General features: G+C 35.8%; 1 protein-coding gene across 3 annotated transcripts in view; it reads right to left on the reverse strand.

Annotated features, from left to right (window-relative positions):
* Nucleotides 1-22,272, reverse strand: part of GPC5 (glypican 5) — a 1,417,426-nt gene that overhangs the window by 1,353,274 nt on the left and 41,880 nt on the right. For all 3 annotated transcript variants that reach the window (XM_060636856.3, XM_060636857.2, XM_060636858.2), the window contains exon 2: nucleotides 21,514-21,675. In XM_060636856.3, the coding sequence (XP_060492839.2) occupies nucleotides 21,514-21,675 (162 nt within the window). The remainder of the gene's footprint in view (nucleotides 1-21,513; nucleotides 21,676-22,272) is intronic.

Here is a 22,272-nt window from a genome sequence, read left to right on the forward strand (position 1 = left end):
TTCCCAACCAGCCCTGTTTATGTTTCTCCTTCTAATACAGTTAATCTTTCCCCTGTCTGATCCACACTTTTCTTATTGTGTTGACCCCTCTCTAATGGGATTATTCACCATCTTCCCTGTTAGAATATGAGAGTCACAGAAGAAGGACCTAAGTCTCAATGCTCCCTGGCCTTTCAGCACCTCACAGAATCTCAGATCCAGAAAAAATATTAAATATATGTTTCAATTGAATTCAACAGCGATATTATATCCTTTATTCTGCCAACTCTTCATGATCAACTCTTTAATGAGATCAATCACCAAGGCACAGAGTCAACCTACCCAAAATTTTCTCTACTTTTTTAAAAGTAGCAAAAGTCAAATTCTTCTCATCATGAAGGGGTGACTTTTTTGCAACACATCTCCAACTATTTTAAAAGATATTATCAGGTTCTAGAAAAAGCCACTTAAAATTTTAATTATTGTGAATATTCTCTTTCATATGTTTAAGGAAGAATAAATTCCAGAGTTGTAAAGAATGACTCCAAACAAATTCTACATTTAATAGACAAAAATAATTGAGACAATAGTGCAGAGGGAGACAGAGAAAACTTAAGGAGTATGGATAATGTGCAAACTGGGGAACTTCCCCACCAGATAATTTTTAAAGGGTAATTTTAGGGTATTTAAAGGGGATTACTTGATGCGTAAATGTTTTTGTAGTAATAATTTATGTATACATATCTAATGACAAAATGCTACCTAGTATTTAGCAGAACAACTGCAGTGTACTAAAAAAATTCAAATGACAAATGATCAGTGTCCAATAAATGATGGTAGTGATGATGGTTGTAGGAGTAGTCAAACAGCATTAATATAGACTATTAGTCATCCTACAAACATTCAGTAAATTCAGTATTCCTACAGTTCTCAGCACTTTCATCAATGTTTCATCAATACTTTCAGATACCAGTTTGATTCAACAAGACAAAAATAATGATGTACATATAAATAGCCTTACTATAAAAATAATGCATGTATTGACAATGACAAGAAATAAAATCTTTAAAAATGAGTTTCCCAGTAAGACTTTTCTCTCTACATAATTTGCCAAGTAACTGGAAATGTTCTCAGTAACATCAACCTAGAAAGATATATTACATCGGCAAAATCTTACTGATACCTGAGAACTTACTGTGTATCAGTCACTCTTTTAAAACCCTGTATCTGTATCTTTTCTTATTTAGTCCTCATAACAACTCATAACAAGATTAGTATAGTTGTTATCTCCATTCTACAGATGAGGAAACTAAGATATATTGTTTATAGGTAAATTGTTTAAAGTCACAAAACAAGAGTTACATCTAAACCCATGATAGGACCCCAGATATCTTGCCCTTAAAGTTTAAAAGGCAAAATAAAAGATATATCACCATCCTACCCATCTAAAGATCACCTTGACTGACGGGGTGACGGAGTTCTTGGGAGGCTTTTTTATAAGGACACTAATTCCATTCATCAGGGCTCCATCCTTAGGATCTAATCACTTCCCAAAGGCCCACTTCCTAATCCCATTACACTGGAGATGAGGCTTCAACATACAAATTTGGAACTTCAGGGAGAAACAAACATTCAGTCTATAGCAACACATAAGACATACCTCCTGTTCTCAAGAAAGTAATAGTATTGAATGAACAGAGGATTCTGGGAGCAGGACCTGCTGATGGAAAGAAGATGTTGTGAAATGAATAAGAACTAATTTTGAATGATATAACAGAGATTATAGCAGACATTTAAAACTGTGAATATTAGATAGCATTTTAAGCAGCAAAAAACTGCAAAGCACTGAAGAATTTTAAATTGGAAAATGATATATGAATATTATAATTTAAAATCTTAATCTGTTAGGTTTCTTGGGATCAGCAGAGGATAAAAACTAAAGTTGTTAGTCCAGTCAAGAAGTTGTCACAGTAATAAAAGTGTCAAGAGAAAGAGAAAAAAATAAAGTAAATAAGAAGAAAAGTTCATCTTTAATTGACATGCAGAAGATACACAAGAGATTTAAGTAACTGATGGCACTGAAGTTGAACCTAAGACTCAGGAAAAAAAATGGTGATACCATGCATAAAGACAGATAAGTTAGGATGAAAAGTTGTTTTTGAGAAAAGGATGAGAAATGTATATTCAAACATAACATTTAATGTGTTAGCAGGATATCCAGGTAGAAATCTATACATCAGGCATCTGAGAGACAGGGGCTACATTAAGAATGAACATTTCAAAGAAACAAAAACAGGAAGAGGAAAGATAAGAGAGTTAGAAAGAAATGATCTGAGAGCCAGGATGAGGGGTCAAAACAAGGTACCAAACACAAGGTGATGCCAGGACAGTTTTGAAGATGAAGAGGAGAAAATCGAGCTGCATATGGAATGAATAACTACTATTTATTTTTCCCTAAGAGGGCCCTTCATCAAACTGTGGGCAGCATGAGAAAATGAAGTGCCTTGCATTACCATCTGACATCATCTCTCTTAACTTCTAGACATGTCCTAAAAAAGTAAACCCCAGTTAAGACTGCAACACAGTTAAATAAACCAGAGTGAACTAAATTAATGTTCCTCAGCTTTACACCAAAGGTCCATTAATCTGTTTCACAGTAAGGATTAAGTGTATTAAATGCATGAAAGGACTATATTTAAAGCTGAAATTATAATCAATACTCAGAGAAACACTGTCTCCAAACGAAAAAACAGCAGGTGGTTCATGAGCACTAGAACAGAGGCAACCCAAAATAACAGTAAACATAAAGCAGGAATGTTAAATGTAAAACCAGGCCCTGCCCCCAAGGGGATGAGTGCTACAGAATTTTCTCGTGCACAACATCCAAACACAGTCCAAATATAAAGCCTCACCCTACACTCCATAACTAGTGCCTTTCATCAAAAGATAATCTATAAATATCGCTACACTCCTTCAGTTCTTGTTTTTTTGTTTTTTTGTTTTTTAATGTAAGGTCATAGATATCAATGCCTCACGGGAGTGATCAAAATTGGATGTGCAGACTTCTACAGTATGTTGACAGTCACTTACAATAAAATCAGAATGAGAAAGGGAAATTGTCTAAGAGGACCATTGAGCCAGGTAATAGATTCAGTCTAATATATCCACACAGCAGGAACCAAATTAAAATGTAGATGGAATTCTAATATAGTCCAACTGGAAAGACTTGCTCCAGTTTCTCACCAGAGCTTGTTTGTTGTTTGCAAACGGTTAATCTTGAAGACACAAAATTGGTTATATTAATTATTTTAGACACTTTTACATGTATAAACATGTAAGTTAAAATAGCATTAAGATCATAGTGTTTGGGATTTTTTTTCAAAAAAAGGGCAAAATACACATAAGTTAGAACCATTCTCTTACCTGATTCAAGATCAGGTCATAAAATAATATTTGCATAATTCAGAATAACACAGATGATTTCAGCAGATCATAAATCATGTACTTAAATCCAATATGCCATCTAACGGCATCTAATTTTTTCCTGAGAACAATACAGCATGTAATCTATTACCTTCTATCTTCTTTCTCCTGTCCAATTCTTTTTTCCCCATTTCCTTTCCCAGCTGAGCTGCAATATTGCTATCAGGTTCAGCCCCATCTGAACAGAAAGGAAGATTTCAGTAATAATGAGCATTTTCTTTATAACTTCTAAAGGACTGTTTGACAGGAATGGAGGGATCTCATAGACAGGCCTTGCAGATAGCTCTCTGAAGGAAATTACTGTGCTGCTTCAGTAAAAAAGAAAATAAAAAAAAAAAAAAGGAAAGAAGGAACGATAGAAAAAGGAAGGCATGATCAGGGGTCACTAAAAGAAAACATTTACAAAGACATGATCAGCCTAGTCTACTTTTCATCATTCTTACCACTGCAACTTAGTAATAAAACAAATGAAAAGATCAACATAAAGGTACACTTCAAAATCAAGAGTATTTATTCACTTTTTTAGAAAGATGAATTTGAATTTTTTTATAATTAAGGTTTACAAAACCCTGAATGAAGTAAATTAGAAGACGGTAAAATTGTTATTTAAGCTTCTGAACAGAAAAGCATACCCATATGACAATTTTTGAAACCTGAGGAAAATTTTCGAGTAGAGAATTTGCCACTTGAAACAAATCTGTAAAGTTGATCATGATTCTAACCATGGAAACACTTCAGTGTTGAAAGGCAGAGATTTCAGGGCACCTGGGTGGCTCAGTCGGTTAAGCGACCAACTTCAGCTCAGGTCACGATCTCACGGTCCGTGAGTTCAAGCCCCGCGTCGGGCTCTGGGCTGATGGCTCAGAGCCTGGAGCCTGCTTCCGATTCTCTGTCTCCCTCTCTCTCTGCCCCTCCCCCATTCATGCTCTGTCTCTCTCTGTCTCAAAAATAAATAAAGGTTAAAAAAAAATTAAAAAAAAAACAGAAAGAAAGGCAGAGATTTCACTGGCTACATTTTCTAATAAAAAGGTAATAAAATTAGAAATAATAAGAATCTGACCAAGCATATCTTGAAAATTTTGAAACATATTTGTGTTGGTTTCCTGGTGCCATAATAACAAAGCACCACAAAATGGGTGAAATTCACTGTCCCATTGTCTGAAAACCAGAAGTTTGAGACTAAAATGTTAGCAAGTTTGGCTCCTTCTTCGGGCTGACAGGGAAAATCTTTCATGCATTTATCTCCTCTAGCTTCTGGTAGGCTCCAGCATGCCCTGGTGTTTAGATGGTGTTCTCCCATGTATGTGTCTCTTTAGCCAAATTGGCCTTTTTTATAAGGAAATCAGTCATATAGGATTAGGGCCCACATTAATGACCTCGCTTGAACTTGGTTATCTCTGTAAAGATTGTTTACAAACAAAGTCACATTTGAGCTTAGGGTTCCAACATCTTTTTTGAGAGAACACAATTCAACTCATATCAACATACTTTAGGGTAGATTAAATTTTCATACAAACTATGGTCTACCTTCCCTGTGGGAATATTAGTGAGTATTAGGTCTTGATATCAGGCTTGGCTGTTTAAGACTTACTTTGGAAGATGAAATGTGAATGGAAGCAACATGTACCCCTTCCAAGCAGATACATTGGAGCCAAAACCATCTTTGCCTCTGCTCCTTGAGCAGTATCACCTCAGATAGGACTATTCCTTCATCTGGGCCAGAAGAGCCATCACCAATACATAAAGGACATGTAGTCTCTGTGAGCCACTGACATCTGGGGGTCAGTGAAACCATAATAAACATAGCCAATCCAAAGCAAAAACTGTCTGGATAACCTCAAAAAAAAAAAAAAAAAAAAAAAAAGACTACCTAAAATAAAATGAAAAGAACTCTTCATAGTAAAATCATGCAATAAAGCAAAGCAATAACCAAAGGAAAATTTATTCCCTAAAACACATTTATTACCAAAAAAGAAAACATAAAAATTCAAAAAAAAGCTATCTTAAGAAATCAGAAACATGAAATTTTTAAAAAGTAGCAAGAGAGAATTTAAAAAGATCACAACAGGCCTTATTAAAAACAAAAAGAAAAAGGATAACTAAATATGAAAGAATGTTCTTAAAAAATAGCATAAGCATGGACAAAACCCTGATTATGACAGAGATGATGAGACAAAGAGAAGAAACCAGAGAAAAGAGAAAATGGGAGAGAAATGAGAACCTGAGAGAAAGGAAAGTGTAAGAAAGGAGAGTAGGAGAAGAGAAGCAAGATTAGAATGAGAGAAAACATAACATAGATGGATTGGAAATTAAAACAATCAGAAGGGATTATACATCTTCAGGTTTACTTCCCACCACTTTCCACCTCCCACACTTGGCTGTAACTGTAAGGAAGACTCGTGGACCCTATAGCTCAGACTCTTGCTTCCTCTCCCAGTATAGGAATCACCTGACCTTTTTTTCTTCAACTGAAGCCTCTGTTTTCAGAACTATTTTCCCAACCTCCTTCCCCAGCAATCCAATCAGATGTCTTCTCTACAAGGTCTTACCCTAACTCCAGCATTGCACACAGAAAGGTCATTTGTCTATTTTCCACAATACATTTTAAGCTTTGGGGAAAGCAGCCACAAGTTTCAGTCCTCTCTCTGGAGGAACAAGAGCAGTCTTCATTTTGTATAGTTTTCTGGTAACTAAGATCAGTGGAGCCATGTAAAGCAATGACTCAGTCAGTCCCCATATGCCTGATTTTCAGTTAACACAAAATTCTGCAAATCAAGGACTGCTTGAATATAGTACAGTGCCCACTGTATATACTGATATATACTAAATAAATATTGACAAAGAAATGAATTAATTCTCTATAGTAGCTTACTTGGAGTAGCTACTCTATAGTAGCAACTTGGAGTTGAAGAGAATTTTCAAAAGAATTTCATTAAAAATTAAGAAGTAAAAAAAAAAAAAAAAAAAAAGGTGACAGTGTAAATCAGTCCCTAGAATACTGTCTTGCAAGACTCAACATTGATTTTAGGTTCTTTCTTGTTCCTAAGCTCACACCACAGTCATTCACTTACCCAGTCCTGCTAAATTTTTCTCCTACATATATATACTTAAAATCTCTTCCTCCCTGACTCTTTATCATTCCTACCAAAATTCACTCTTCTGTCTTTTCTCTCACTCATCCAGCCAGAAGATATCACCTGGAATCTTAAATCAAAATATTTAACAAATGTACACACAAAAAACCCTCAGTTTTTAAAACATTTTTTTAAGTTTACCTATTTATTTTTGAGAGAAAGAGAGAAAGCACAAATCAGGGAGGGGCAAAGAAAGAGGGAGAGAGAATCCCAAGCAGTCTCTACACGGTCAGCGCAGAGCCCAATGCTGGACTCAAACTCATGAACCATAAGATCATGACCTGAGCCAAAATCATACATTTAACTGACTGAGCCACCCAGGCACCCCAGTTTTTAAAACCTTTAACATATTTCAATTCCTGAGAATATTTGAAATAAAAACACATTGAAATTTGTCCCTACTAGAAACAACAACACCCACACACACACACCCCCACACACACACACACACTCACACACACACACACACAAAACCACAATAGGAACTGAATAAATGGAACAGTGGGATCTCAATGTTCATCATTTAAAATTTACTTGAATTAACTCAACTTGTATGAAGAATCTCTTGATAAAGCTACTATTTTTATTTAAATAAATATATGTGCTCCACTAGAATGCACTGAAATTGAGGTCTATGATTTGCAGTATTTGGATTTGATGAAATAGGCAAAAAATCAGGGATGACTTATTTAATAAATTTTGCCTTATGAAAAAAAAATTAAAGGAAGTTTCTCTAAATGAAGGCAGAAAAACCCAGAACTTGTGAAAATTCAGGGGCTGGAATATTTATGCATTTCAACATAATAATATCAGAATAACATTTTACTTATGGATGTCCAATAGCTCAGCACAAGCTGTTGAATGGATATCCTTCGTCCAATGAATGGCATTTGCACACATCAAAAATCAGTTGTGCATAATTGTGTAGTTCTATTTTAGGATTTTCTAATCTAGTCTATGTGTCTATCCTTCCACCTATACCACACTCTCAATTACTGTAGCTACAGAGTAAGCTTCATTATCAGGTAGATGGACTCCTCTCACTTTATTCTTCTTTTTTCAAAATTGTTTTAGCTATTTTAGTTCTGTGCCTTTCTGTATAAATTTTAGAAAAAGCTTGACTAAATCTACATAAAACTTGCTAGTATTTTGATAAATTAGGTTAACACTATAGAGTAATTTAGGTAAAACTGTCATCTGTACTACATTGAGTCTCTCAATTCTTGAACATGGTATATCTTTCTATTTATTTAGGTTCTTTGACTTCTTTCATCAGCATTTCAGCATATAAATCTTGTACATTTTTTACTAGATTTATACCTAAGTATTTCACTTCACTTTCTTTTTGCCTAGCCATTCTTCACATCTGCCACACCTCTTTTTTGAGGGGGAGGGGAGAATAGAGACAGGGAGAGAGAGAATCTTAAATAGGCCCTGTACTCAGTGCAAAGCCCAACATGGGACTGGATCTCACAATTCTGAAATCATGACCTGAGTCAAAATCAAGAGTTGGACACTTAACTGACTGAGCAACCCAGGAGTCGCCCCCAATGCCTCCTACTATTTATGAGGTTGGATGGCAAATTACGTAATTATTATCCTTAAAAAATCATTCTGGGAGCGCCTGGGTGGCTCTGTCGGTTGAGCATCCTACTTCGGCTCAGGTCATGATCTCGTGGTTCATGGGTTCGAGCCCCACGATGGGTTCTGTACTGAGAGCTCAGAGCCTGGAGCCTGCTTTGGATTCTGTGTCTCCCTGTTCTCTGGCCCTCCCCTCCTTGTGTTCTGTCTCTCTCTCAAAACTAAATAAACATTTTAAAAAATTAAAAAAAAAAATCATTCTAATGTGCTTTAAACTCTTTGATTTGTATGAGTTCTAGCAAAATGTATAGAATTCTTTGGTACATGTATTTTTAAGATACATATATGGTATTGTGCTATATACCTCATATACCTTCACTCTACCTTATGTTTTTAAAGTCTATCCATGTCACTATGTATGTATCCAGTTGATCATTCCTAATGATGCAGAATGTATTATCTATACATTGTCCTTAGCTTTCCGACAATCAGACACCCAGACTGTCTCAATTCCCAGCTATTACTATAAATGCTTTCATTACCATGCTTCTACACGTGCCTAAACAGTCTCTTTAAAAACGTTTCCAATATGTACAACCATTAGAAGGATCAGAAAGACAAGAGAAAGAACATATATCTTAAATAACTATTGTCAAATTGCTTTCCAGAATAGCTATACCAGTGTAGACTAGCAATTATTAAATATATTCTTAATTTGCATTCAAAAATATGTTCTCATTAAAATAGCAAATACACAAAATATATTGAGTAAGAGTTGCCAAATACATAGATAATTTAATTTAAACCTACTTTGAAGATATGCAATAAAAACAAATTAAGCAGCTGGCCTCGATCATCCTAAAGTATTGCCCTGGGACTACCACTAGAAAGTAAGCATGTTAAACTCAGATTTTAAAAATCGAAACATCAACACAGCATGTATTGTTCCTTCTTGAACCAGTGGAGTGGATGCTTTTGCCCCACACCTCTGACCCTTTTCCCAAATCATATTTTCCAGAGACTGTAAGTGCCCATCGTTCTCCAGACTGTCTTTCCTCATGTAGAGAGGAAACCCTCTAAGATGCCTTGTAGACAAAAAATAATATTTCACATTTTCAGCAGAGGAAATGCAACTATCAGATAGTTACATGATTTTATGGAACAATGATTAGCAACATTTAGACCAAAATAAAAATTATCTTAATGAACATAGGCTTTTAAAGTAGTTCAATTAAATCTTAGATTAAATTTTTATCATATTCGACCAACCACAAAAACTTTCACATTGCTCTGAAGGCTATGTATTTATTTATTTCTCCATGCTGTTGAGAAAGGACCAATTTGAAGTTAGTGATTCTATCTAATATCTCACAAATGCATAATCTAAAGGCTTGGCTGTGTTAAGATATGCCAACATAGGGGCGCCTGGCTGGCTCAGTCAGCAGAGCATGTGACTCTTGACCTCGGGGTTGTAAATTCAAGCCCCACACTGGGCATAGAGGTTACTTAAAAAAATAAAATCTTAAAAAAAAAAATAAAGATATGCCAACATAAACTGCAAACATCCCTGAAGATGATCAGAATGAATCAGTAATATCAAAACTCGAAAGCCTTTTGTATGTGAAGATAGTCTCATTTTGGAGAAGGACACTACAATTAAGGCTTTTGTTAAGTCATTGAATAACGTGCCACGGATTCTGTCTCGTTGCTTTATTCTGTTAGTCAAACCTTAGGTTTCTGTGTTCACGCTAGATTCTACTACAGTGAGAGTCCAAACATTACAACTTAATACCATTTAATGAAATTTGAAAATTCCTTTGACTACCAGCTGAGCAGCAGAAAAAACCCTGCTTTGAAATGTACTATTATTATTATTCACCAAATAATTGTTCTCATTGCTTGTCTCTACCAATGTAGAGAGCATGACTGGCCATTACCCCAAGCACTTGCAACATGACTCTTGGCAACCCCATCTGGTGTGGGAATCCAAGGAGTGATCTAGGAGTTTGGATCACAAGGCCCTTCTGCTGCTTGGCCACTACAGCACTTCTGATAATGTGACAACCAACTTTAGACGATTCCCCATAAAACATGTGCAGAAACACCACTAGACAATTTCTGCCCTGAAATTTTTTGCTGCTTATCAAATATTGGGAAAAATATATACCATGAATAAAGGAAGAAGAATAGCTAACATATACTGAGTGCTTATGTACCAGCCACCGTGCTAGTTACTTTATAGGGATTACCTCAATCTTCATTAACTGCAGGCTAGAAGAAGGTACTATTTTATGCCATTCTACAAGCAAAGGAATTGAGGCCCCACCAGCAAATCTTGAGATAGGAATCAAACCTAGACTGTCCAAATTTAAAACCCTTGTCCAGGAACTCTTAAACATATTCCCTATCCAATCACAACAAATGTTTTCCCACAACAAAGACCAATGTTTGTTCTATTATGTAGTATCTTCAGTTTATTCCTACTTACAGAAAAGAAAAAAAAAAAAAAAACCATGAATAGGTTTCATAAATTAACATTCAAGTCAACTTTATACCCAGAGGAGAAGGAGTCAAACAAATGGTACAAGATAACAGTATACTTTAAGGTGCAAAAGTTCAATGATCTTTGTTTATACAAAAGTTAGCCCCCAGGCAGAATCACCCTGGAATAAAAGGAGCACAGCATAGCTATCCAACAATTACCCTTTATTTACTATTATGACTCTCTGGATCTTGAGATGTCATTTGAAGCCCTTGGACTTCTGCATAAAAGCTATAGAGCATGTATATTACATTTATTGCTAGATATATTTTATGCTAAAAGCATGGAGATATACATGGATAATTTCCCATCATGAACAGCTACACTGAAAAATGGCTATAAAATTTAAGTCCTCTATTTGTCTGAGGAAAGAGAGGTATCTTATTTTCCATTATATTTTACCACTTTACCAATTAAATATTATAGATGATGGTTTAATATTTTCATCTTAATCTTCTTTTCCCCCAAGGCCATAGAAACAAAAACTATTAAAAATGCTTTCCTATTTCTAATAAACTATGTTTCATAATTTATAATGAATTATTATACTATTTAAAAATTCTAAATTTGGTAATAATGCCAGTTACATGAACTGCAAATATTTCTAAGTAAGAGATGATATATAAGATATTATCGAAATGATTAACAACTATTGATAGTGTTTGGCTAACCGAACTTATTTTTGAATCGTATAAAAATGGTAAATGGCAATGGGCTATTAAATTATGAGAATTACCACCAAGACTTCAAAATTGGGTCCCAAAAGCCTTAAATTCATCACTGAGCCTTATTTGCTAAATGGGTTATTGAGTAATAAGGAATTTTATTTTCAATTTTATGTAACCAAGTTGTATCTTGTACAGTGAAAATAAGTTTAAAACAAATTTCTCAGGTACAAACCCATGATTTTGACCATAATTACTATTACGTGCCTTTATTCAACATGGTCTTATTACAAGCTTTCTCCCGTCAATGCTCAAAGTTTATTGACAAATTTCAAGCAATGCAATTTTATTTATCTGTGTTACTTCTTTATAATGCCCTTCAACTTTTAAATTATGCTAAATATTCATAATAAGATTCATTGAGTAGAATCATGAGTATTTTATCAAAATTAATGTTATTTTCATAATTACACATATGGTATTATTAGAGAAACACCATCTCTACCACTTTACAGAACCAAATCAGAGGAAGCAGTTGGAAATCCCCGGGCTCTTCCAGACCACTACTGTTTTCACCCTGTGTCACAGATCAGACTCCTCCAATATGTTTATGGCATAGAGGTGCCTGTGTGGCTCAGTTGGTTGAGTGTCTGACGTCAGCTCAGATCATGATCTCACGGCTTGTGAGTTCAAGCCCTGCATGAGGCTCTGTGCTGACAGCTCAGAGCCTGGAGCCTGCTTTGGATTCTGTGTCCCTCTTCCACTCTGCCCCTCCCTCACTCATGCTCTGTCTCTCTCTCCCTCTCAAGAATACATAAAACATTTAAAAAAAATTTTTTTTAATACATGTTCATAGCATAAATTGTGTGATGGCTTCGTCACCACATAAGATATACTTATCTCCAAACTCGTCAAGCTGTATACATTAAATATGTACAGCTTTTTGTGTCAATCATACCATGATAAAGTGGTTTTAAAAACAAAACAAAAAGATTAGCCTCCATCAGATAATCAATGAATGCCCCTGTCACACCCACCAACGTCCATCTTCCATAGAGAACTTTAGAAACAGAGAACTCAGTTCCACAGAGAACTTTAGAAACTTCTAGAAATATTTAGAAACTATTTAGAAATAGTTTCTAATAGAAACTATTAGAAAAACTGTTTCTCTCACCCCAACTCTCCAGCAGATGTGACTCAGAGATTCCAACATCCGGCGGAAAGCATCCTTCTACCTCAGCCTCTTTAATTCATCTCCATGACACACCAGACACTTACCCCACAGACGTATCCTTGGTGTAGTTTACTACCATCAGCCCTCTCCTGTCCTCAATTCCTTTTCCATCATGCCCAGGGCCCCATGATGACCATAATGTAACCAGAAACTGACCATTTCTGACCACCTGTACTGCCAGCACTGGGTTTAAGTCACCCTAGTGCCTCTTACGGATTATTTTAATAATCTCTTTAGGGGCTTCCTAGGTCCACCCATGCCCCACTACAAGCTGGGTGTGTGTGTGCCCCTCAACAACTAGACCTAGTTAACTGTTTTCAAATCAAGCCACACCTATGGCAAAAACTTCTGTTTCAGAATAAAAGCCTAAGGTGCCCTACATGCATCTATGCCTGTCACCTCTATGATAGTTTTTCTTACCACCTTCCAGCCCCCCACGGTGCCCCAGCCACACTGGGGCTATTCCTCTAACATGTGAGGCCCATTCCTACGTTAGGATCACTCCCTCTTGCTAGAATGCTCTTCTCCCAGACATCCATATATCCAACCCCTTCACTTTGACGAAACCTTTGCTCCAATGCCAAAAACTCTTCCCTGATCATCCAGTTTAAAACTGCAATCCTCCAGGACTGTTACTCTCCCTCCCTCTGTTCTATGCTACGGTTTCCCAAAGCATTTAATCCATCCTAATGTATTTACACTGTATACATTTACTTTCTACTTTCCTCTGGCTGAAACACACAGTGTGAGAACAGGAATTTTTGTTTCATTCACTGAAGTACACCAAGCACTTAAAACAACGCGGGCACATACAGGCTGCCCCATGAATGTTTGCTGGATGGATAAATGATTCTCCTATTACCTGTGCTCAGCCACAGATCCCCACTACTCACGCCTTCTCTGGAGGCAAAAACTAGGCAGGGCTAAAAACGAAAACAGCGGTACCATCATGCAAACCGGCTTCATTATTAATTAGCTGTCTCCAATGTCAGCCCTCTAACTGGACTTTAGTTCACTTCCTTTCCCGTTTCCCACAGCAGCTACTTCGGAACATCACCACCATACACACACACTTCCTAGTCCGTCTCACACCATGCCCTAGAGCTGCAGCAGCGCTCACTGTCCCTAAGCTCGCCGCAGTAGAGGGTGATCACCCCGCAAAACTGGGGCTCTAACTAACAACAAGGCAGAGGGGCAACAATTATATCTCAATAAAGCTAGGGGAAAAAATTAATGAATTTTTTTTTTTTAATTAAAAAATAGATCCTTGGGGCTTCTGGGTTACTCAGTCAGTTGAGGTCCAACTCTTGATTTTGGCTCAGGTCATGATCACAGGTGGTACGATAGAGCCCTGCATCGGCATGGAGGCTGCTTAAGATTTCTCTCTCTCTCTGCCCCCCTCCCCAGCTCACATGTGCTCTCTCTTTCTCTCTCTCTCTCTCTCTCTCTCTATATATATATATATATATAAAATAAATGAAATAAATAAATGAAATAAATATAATATATATAATAAAATGAAATAAAGTCCTCAGTTAAAATTCACACTCAGAGCCATGTGTTGGTTATTTAATATTACCATGCTTATAAATAAAAGGAACTGGAAGATACATTATGTCACCACTTGAAGAAGAGAAGAGAATGTCACACGAGGAATGGGAGATAGAGAGGCCAGAGAGAAAGATGTGAGGTTGGTAGCTTCGTGGATTGAGAGTAGAGGCAGAGCTAAAAAAAAAAAATACTTGGAAATATAGAAATTAATATTCAATTTATGATTATTTATAATTTTTAGATTTTATATTTTTTCATCACCATCTCATAAAATTGATCTTATATATATACCGTATTAATGTGTATGCATGCATGTGTGTAAGTATGGAAGTAGTAATTTAAAAACTTTTTTTTTAATTAATATGATAGGAAAGAGGCAAAAGCAAATGAAGAGAGCAGGGGAGCAGAAGCAGGGGCAAGGATGTGACTGTAAGCCATGAGAATGTACAGGAAGCTTGTCAAGAGCTTGGACTTCTACAGAATATGGAAAGACATCTGAATTATTTTAGCTAAAACTTTAAGATCCAAATGGATATCGGTACCTTAAAAAAAAACTCTTGTTTTTGGTATCTAAAAAAAATTTTAAATACATACAAAACACCGACAACAATGTATATATCCTCAAAGTGTGTACACAGGTTCTTAGGACATATTCCTAAGGGAAAATAAAAAAAAACACACACACATCAAGAACTGTTTGTGAAAAGACATTCAGAGCCCCTACTCAGGGAACTGTGCATTTTGGAAACAAGGTGCCATTTCATACCTATCAGTTCAACAAATCTCTCAAAATTCTGACAATACTCATTGTTGGGAAGGAAGTAGAACAGTGCACAAAGCACAAAAACTGTTTGTGGTGTTTCAATGGGTGCAGCTCCTTAGAAGAGCAACTAAGCAACATGTAGTGAAGCTGACAAGGCACCCGGCCAAGAAGCCCCAGTCTCACTGTGTATCAACCCCAGGAAAACAGGTGCCTGTGGGGACTTGAACAAGAATGGTCACTAGAGCAGGAGAAGTACAAAACTCAGTTGGAAACTACTGAGATGTCCATCAAAAGGAGGATGAACAAATGTCACGTATCTATAAAAAGAAATTCTACAGGGGCGCCTGGGTGGCTCAGTCGGTTAAGCATCTGACTCTTGATCTCAGCTTAGGTCTTGATCTCAGAGGCGTGAATTGAAGCCCAGCGTTGGGCATGAAGTCTACTTTAAAAAAAAAAAGAAAGAAAAAGTAATGTTATAAATCGCTTTACATGGATGAACAAGAGATAGAGGGACAGATAAATCTCAAAAACATAGCTAGTTATAACTTCCCACATGTCCCGTTCTTTACTTCACACATAGGTAGTTTTTAAGAATCATCCCTTGGGGCACCTGGGTGGTTCAGTCGGTTAAGCGTCCGACTTCTACTCAGGTCATCATCTTACAGTTTGTTAGTTTGAGCCCTGGGTCGGGCTCTGTGCTGACAGCTCAGAACCTGGAGCCCACTTTGGATTCTGTGTCTCCCTTTCTCTCTGCTCCTCCCCTGCTCACACTCTGTCTTTCTCTCTCCTTCAAAACTAAACATTCAAGAATCATCCCTTGAGATCCATATGCAAAAGTAAGATTAAACTAATACGAAGATAACAAAACGATAAAGAATCTGATGAAATGTTAACTTATCCATAAGAAAATAAATGTGCAGTTCTCACACTGAAAAGATTTAACTGAAAAAGTGTTTAATATAAAAATCAAGAAAGAATTGTTTTGCCGACTATAAGCAGGTGACTGTGCTTTCTAGGTGAGATTACCATGGCACCAGGTGATATTATCATAACCTGCTGTCAGTCAAACTTAAAACAACAAAAAGTTTACTTTTTCAAGTTTAAAAAATAAATCTGGCAAAGTAAACCTGACCTTAGGTCAATAGTTAATAGTATTTCCACCATCGACAATGCTTCATGCAAAGCAAGCTTTACTTCCAGCTGAAAAGTAATTTAAGCTCTTGCAACTTTTATCTAGAATACAGGAAAATTACCCATTTGCAGAATTAACAGAAGCCTGCTGACACAGATTCGACAGAAACTATTTTTTAACATTTCTGAGATAAAGGACAATTGGATAAAGACCAATTGCGTTGATAGCTGCTGTATGAGATAACACATGAACACACATGCTGCCTCACACTGAAAAGGAAAAACAGTGCAATCATATTCAGGATGCCATCGAAGGAGACACTATAATGTGCCCCTTTCTAGTTCATAAATGAAAAAGACAGATGTTGGCATATTAGAAGTCTAAAGGAATCAATAAAAGGTTTGGACACCGTAACCCCAGCACCCAACAGTGCTGGTACCTAGTAGGTGCTCCAATGCCACAGCAAATCATCAAGAGAGGAATACATAAAAGAAAGAAAGGAGCAAGGGAGGGGTTCAAGCATTTTACTTCAGAGCCATCTTCTTGAAAGTAGTGTTCATTCATTCATTTATTCATGCAGTTCAGTTAATTATATTTACTGCTGCTAGAGATTGAGAGAAACAACCCCCCACAACTGCCAGCCTAAGGCTACCCGTTCTCTTACACTTGAACTTTTGATCAGGTAACTCTCCGTGTTAAAAACGGTATTATTCCTTTATCCTTCGACACAATGCTCTTCCAAGGAATAATTTTAATTATTATCCACCTTTATGAAGCATAGCTGAAGTGAATAAAATAAGATTAATGTACCTCATGCTTAATAATATTTATATAAATCTATTTACTCTCCCATATATTAATATATTCAAATATTCACTATATCTTTGTGCCTTTGACTATATATATATATATATATATATATATATATATATATATATACGTGCCTTTGACTTTACATTAGTTTTACAGTAGCTATAAACCAGCTATACATTTTACAGTAGTTAATGTAAAGGAGAAAAATCCATTAATTACGTCCTCACTCTTAATTCACCTACTTTTTAAAATAAGATGCTTAATTTTGAACATATTCCTATATTTCATTAAAAATAAGAATGTATTTTTTTATTAAATCCCTAATTCTAACATTTCAATGCACGAGGACAAGCCTGCCAATCTTTCAAGTACTTACAATCAAGAAATGAAAATTTACTCAGCCAAGAGAATGTAAACATAAATAAAAATGCTAAAACTTTCCTGTTCTAACTATCATTTATCACTCAGTCTTTTGTAATAACGTACACTTTTTAAATGCCGTATATAAAACTGGAAACCTCCAGAATATAGACTTGGTATCTACCATGTATTTTTGAAATACACGAGCAACTGGAAGATAAGAGAAGTAGGGAAAGGTACAACTCGAAGAAAAGGTGTAGCTTTTTAACCTTATCTTCCCAACATTTTGACAAGTTTCCAATGGCATTCTCCCAAATATTCCTTCCTTTTATTTTTTCCCTTCCTTTTAATTTTTGAAAGTGAGGCTGAAAAATTTGTTCAGTTTTAAATTTAAAAAGCTAAACTACATTATCTTATTTGAATGGAGATTTAAAAACTGCCAAATTTGAAAGCTGCATAAGTGTTGCTCTTTTACTGTAGATGACATATTCTCTGTCAACTTCCTCTGTTTCTTCATGAGTCACACCATACTTTATTGTATAAACAAATAAAACATTATAAAGAGTATTTCCAAAATATTTTTAAAGCCAGCAATCCCACACTCACTTTAAAAGAGTGGAAGGAAAAACAACTCTTTCGCATTATCTGTGGCTGTTCTGCTTCATTCACGATCATTATTAAGCCCTTGAAAATAAAGAAGAGTTACTGTCTGCACCGTGACATAGCCAGTGTTCCTCTCTGCAAACAGCACCACTTATTTACAAATAACAACAGACACAGAGATAACAGCTTGTTCCTTTCAGCTTATGAAATGCTCCATTCCATATGAAAGACTACACTTGAGGATACAGTGAAGCCCCTGGTCATAATTATGGATCCTTCCAAAAACAGATTATCATTTCGTTGTTTGTTTAATTTAAGGCAATGTGACTGGAACCAACACAAATAAATTACATAAAAGAAAATAGAAGAATCATCCCAGTAGGTGGATTCCAACTGCACTGGTAGGTAGCGTCCTGTGCACAATTCCAGATCTGAATGCAGACTGTGTACAGGATAAACTTGTCTTCCAGCACCAGTTGCCAGCACTGTTTTCTCCCTTCCTTTAAAAGTTCCTTCATCTCAGGGCGCCTCTGTGGCTCAGTCGGTTAAGCGTCCGACTTCGGCTCAGGTCATGATCTCACGGTCTGTGAGTGTGAGCCCCGCGTCAGGCTCTGTGCTGACAGCTCAGAGCCTGGAGCCTGCTTCAGATTCTGTGTCTCCCTCTCTCTCTGACCCTCCCCTGTTCATGTTCTGTCTCTCTCTGTCTCAAAAATAAATAAACATTAAAAAAATAATTATAAAAATAAAAAAATAAAAAAAAAATTTTCCTTCATCTCACAATAATGTGGGTGCCCACTACATCCATACACGCAAGCAATCATTCCCATCGGTCACACCCAAAGGGTTGCTTCAAAACCAGGCTTCCGTGGGATTCTATAAAAGCTATGAGAGAAGGGACCATACTACAGTCTTTTATAACCCAGAATACCACTTAAAAAGCAGGTTAACACTGTTGGAGTAGGAGACATAAATGAAATATTTGAAAATCAAAATATCAAAAACAGCAAATCTACTTACATTATTTGAGAAGTGAATTGATTTCCCCATTAAATTTCTCTCAAGCAGCCAGTTTTCCCAATAAAGTGTGTTGGCTTCTTTCTTCTTAGAAAAATAAAGACTTTGAATTGTTTTCAGATATTCTGATGGCACAGAAACTAGATAGTAGGCATTTTACTTACTGATAAAGTCACCTGCTCGATTATGGTACAGTAGATGTGATTTCTCAAACTGCTTTTAGTATATATGTTTAAGCTTGTTTTTATGGACATAATCCTAAAGCTACTTACTCTATTTATTAAATTAAAAGCAGTTATTCTTCTTATAAAAGAATGTATTCCAGTAAAGTTAGCCTTTAGGCAAATTTATTCTAAATTTGTTTTGCCTTCTCATGATTCTTAAATAAAACTTGACATTCCACAAAGGGCGAAAACAACCACTTATAACAAGTTATATTTAAGAAAGCGCCTACCATTTTCATTTTTACAATTAATATTTAAGTAAACAGCAAAACTCAAGGGCACCTGGGTGGCTCAGTCAGTTAAGCATCCAACTTTGGCTCAGGTCATGATCTCACAGTTCGTGAGTTTGAGCCCCACATCAGGCTCGGTGCTGATAGCCCAGAGCCTGGAGCCTCCTTCGGATTCTGTGTAGCCATCTCTCCCCCTCCCCAGCAAAACTCAACCTATTGAATATAACAAAATTTATTAAACAGAAAAATTTTTCAATGTAGATAAATTACCTGACACTATGGTAGATAGAGACGATCCCATGTATTTCTACTTATTTGTCACCAAACTTTTAGCATTATCACCACAATTTTTCAACAGCCTGAACCCATTTTAAAAGTAAATAATTCAGGTGTTGTATTTTTCCCAATCATTTGAACCTCATATATTCTGTCTCTTTTTTTTTTTTTTTTCAAGTAATCTCCACACCCAACATAGGGCTTGAACTCACAACCCTCAGATCAAGAGTTGCATGCTCTACCAACTGAGCCAGCCAGGCACCCCATGATGTATTCTATCTTGATCAATTTATCCAACAATGTGTAAAAGGTTTGTTAAGACATCTTTGAAGGTAGAAGAAAATGTTCAACATTCACTGAGTGCCAATATATTAGCAATGATAGCACTTTCTTTCACTTCTATAATTAGCTCTGCTATCCAAAAAGGTCGGTTTCATTGGTCATGATCTTCTTCAGCCATATATTCTGCCTTGAAAGGATTAGTTTTGACTTCAAAAGATAAGAAATCATCATGAAGCTTTCCTGTTCAGTAAACTTTAATGACTCAAACTCAAGTTGATGCTCTAAATCTCCTTCCATGTGAGTCCAGCTCACCTTTTCAAGCACAGAATCTCCACCACACTCCCCATCCCTGTTCTGGTCAGACTGGTTTATTCACTGCCGTTTACCCCTAGAATGTATTGTCCATTTTGTGCATGTTGTCATTTCCATGAGAAAAAAACCATCACATCACTCTGTGTATGTGGTTATAGTCTTCTGGTTCAGCCAGTTCAAATCACAAATCTTTGCTTACAAGGCATATCAACATGTTTTCCTCCAACAATTTCATATGAATAAATCCCATAACAGACATAAAGTTGTTTTCTAAGACATCTAAAAAATCACTAAAATAATAACATCTTAAAATTTGACGTATCACAGTTTCCCTAAGAAAATCACTAATTCATCATGAACTACATTTTAACTCCACTTAAATTTTATCCTGATTCATTGTATTTATGTTATTTAATGAACATAGTTTTAAAAATTAATCAGCTTTGTGATTTAGTTATGTATGTAAACAAAGCACAAATTATTTAAATAGACTGACAATAATATACATAAAGGAAAAGGAATACTAACAAAAGTCTATTTTGCTTTGAACAAAAGCAATAAATTTGTTTGAAAAGTAGTATAATCTAGATATTTTCATTCTAATCATATACAGTTAAGCTAATGTTTTATAAAAGGAAAAATAAATTAAGCTATTTTATTGTAGTAATAAGGGGTTTTATGGAGATGATGACTAAAATAAGGGAAAGATCATCTATTTTCCAATGTGCCTTGTAATTTTATAACCCATTAATTTTATTTCTGAACATACTGTTTGAATTAAGGTTGAGTTCTGGTCTTAGCTGATCCTTAAATATCCAATTAATATTTCCTATTTTACTGTTTATCAGACTTGTCTGCACTTTGACATATCACACTGGTGTTCTTATGAAAACCACATGAGGTAGCCAGGGGAAAAACTTAGACAAATATTTCTTCAAATCATATTTTTAAAAATAAACCTATAATTTCCCAGTTAAAAGCAATGAGATTTTATGTTACAGAATACTAAAATCTAATAATTATGTCCATTCATACTGCAGTAAAACCATAGGTCAGAATACTGAGGGACCTGGAAGGACCCACAAAGGGCACATATTTCCAAGGACTATTTCACTAATATAACAGTTTTCCCAGTCCAACTCAGTATTTATGTCCTGATTGACCTCAGAAATAATGACCTTTTTCTGAGGGTTAAAAGAAGTTAAAACTTCATTTTGTTCCAGAATGATGGTATGCAAAGGTAAGAAAACCTAGCCCAAGTTTACCAGGATAATGGTAATAGGAAGATTGCATAACAAGACTTCTCCTTAGTTTCAGAAATCAAGATACATTTACCTTGAAAAGCAGCAGCATTTCGCGATATTAGAAACTTTAATGTGGAGCTGGATGATTGAAGAACTTCCTGCATATCTTGGCGAGCTGCAGTCTGGTATCTCTCCTCCATCTTCCTGGTGCAACAGGTAGGTTTTTTGGATATGCAAACCTGTAGATCAGGTCCTGGAACAGATGTAATATTTTTCAGAATAATCACCTGTTTATTTGATTACCATTACATGTCACATGTCAGGCATTAATGATCAGAAGGGGCTCATGTACTATGTGAGAAATTGATTTACTAGAGCAGTTGCTGTTAAAAAAAAAATGTATGTATTGTCCATGAAGCCAACCATGAAACAAAATGTTGTAAACTATTAACTCTTTGCTCAAATATTTTATTAACATTTTGATCAAATATTAAATATGTCTATTCAATTAACTAATTACTATTACCTGACAAATACATTATATAACAGGAAACAAATTAACTGTTACATGTAAGTACAGAGCTACATCAGGAAACTTTTATTTTTGCTTATTTTGTTAATTCAGCCAAAAGTATTTGATCTAAATACGTTAATCAGAAGTGTATGGGCTAGAGGCGCCTAGGTAGCTCAATTGGTTAAGCATCTGATTTTGGCTCAGGTCACGATCTCATGGTTTGTGGGTCTGAACTCACAGTTCACAGGTTTGGATTCTCTGTCTCTCTCTCTTTGCCCCAACCCGGCTTGCTCTCTCTCTCTCTCAAAAATAAACAATAAAAATAAACATTAAAAA

Source organism: Panthera onca, chromosome A1, assembly GCF_046562875.1.
Source record: "Panthera onca isolate mPanOnc1 chromosome A1, mPanOnc1 haplotype 2, whole genome shotgun sequence".
Taxonomy (NCBI): Eukaryota; Metazoa; Chordata; class Mammalia; order Carnivora; family Felidae; genus Panthera; species Panthera onca.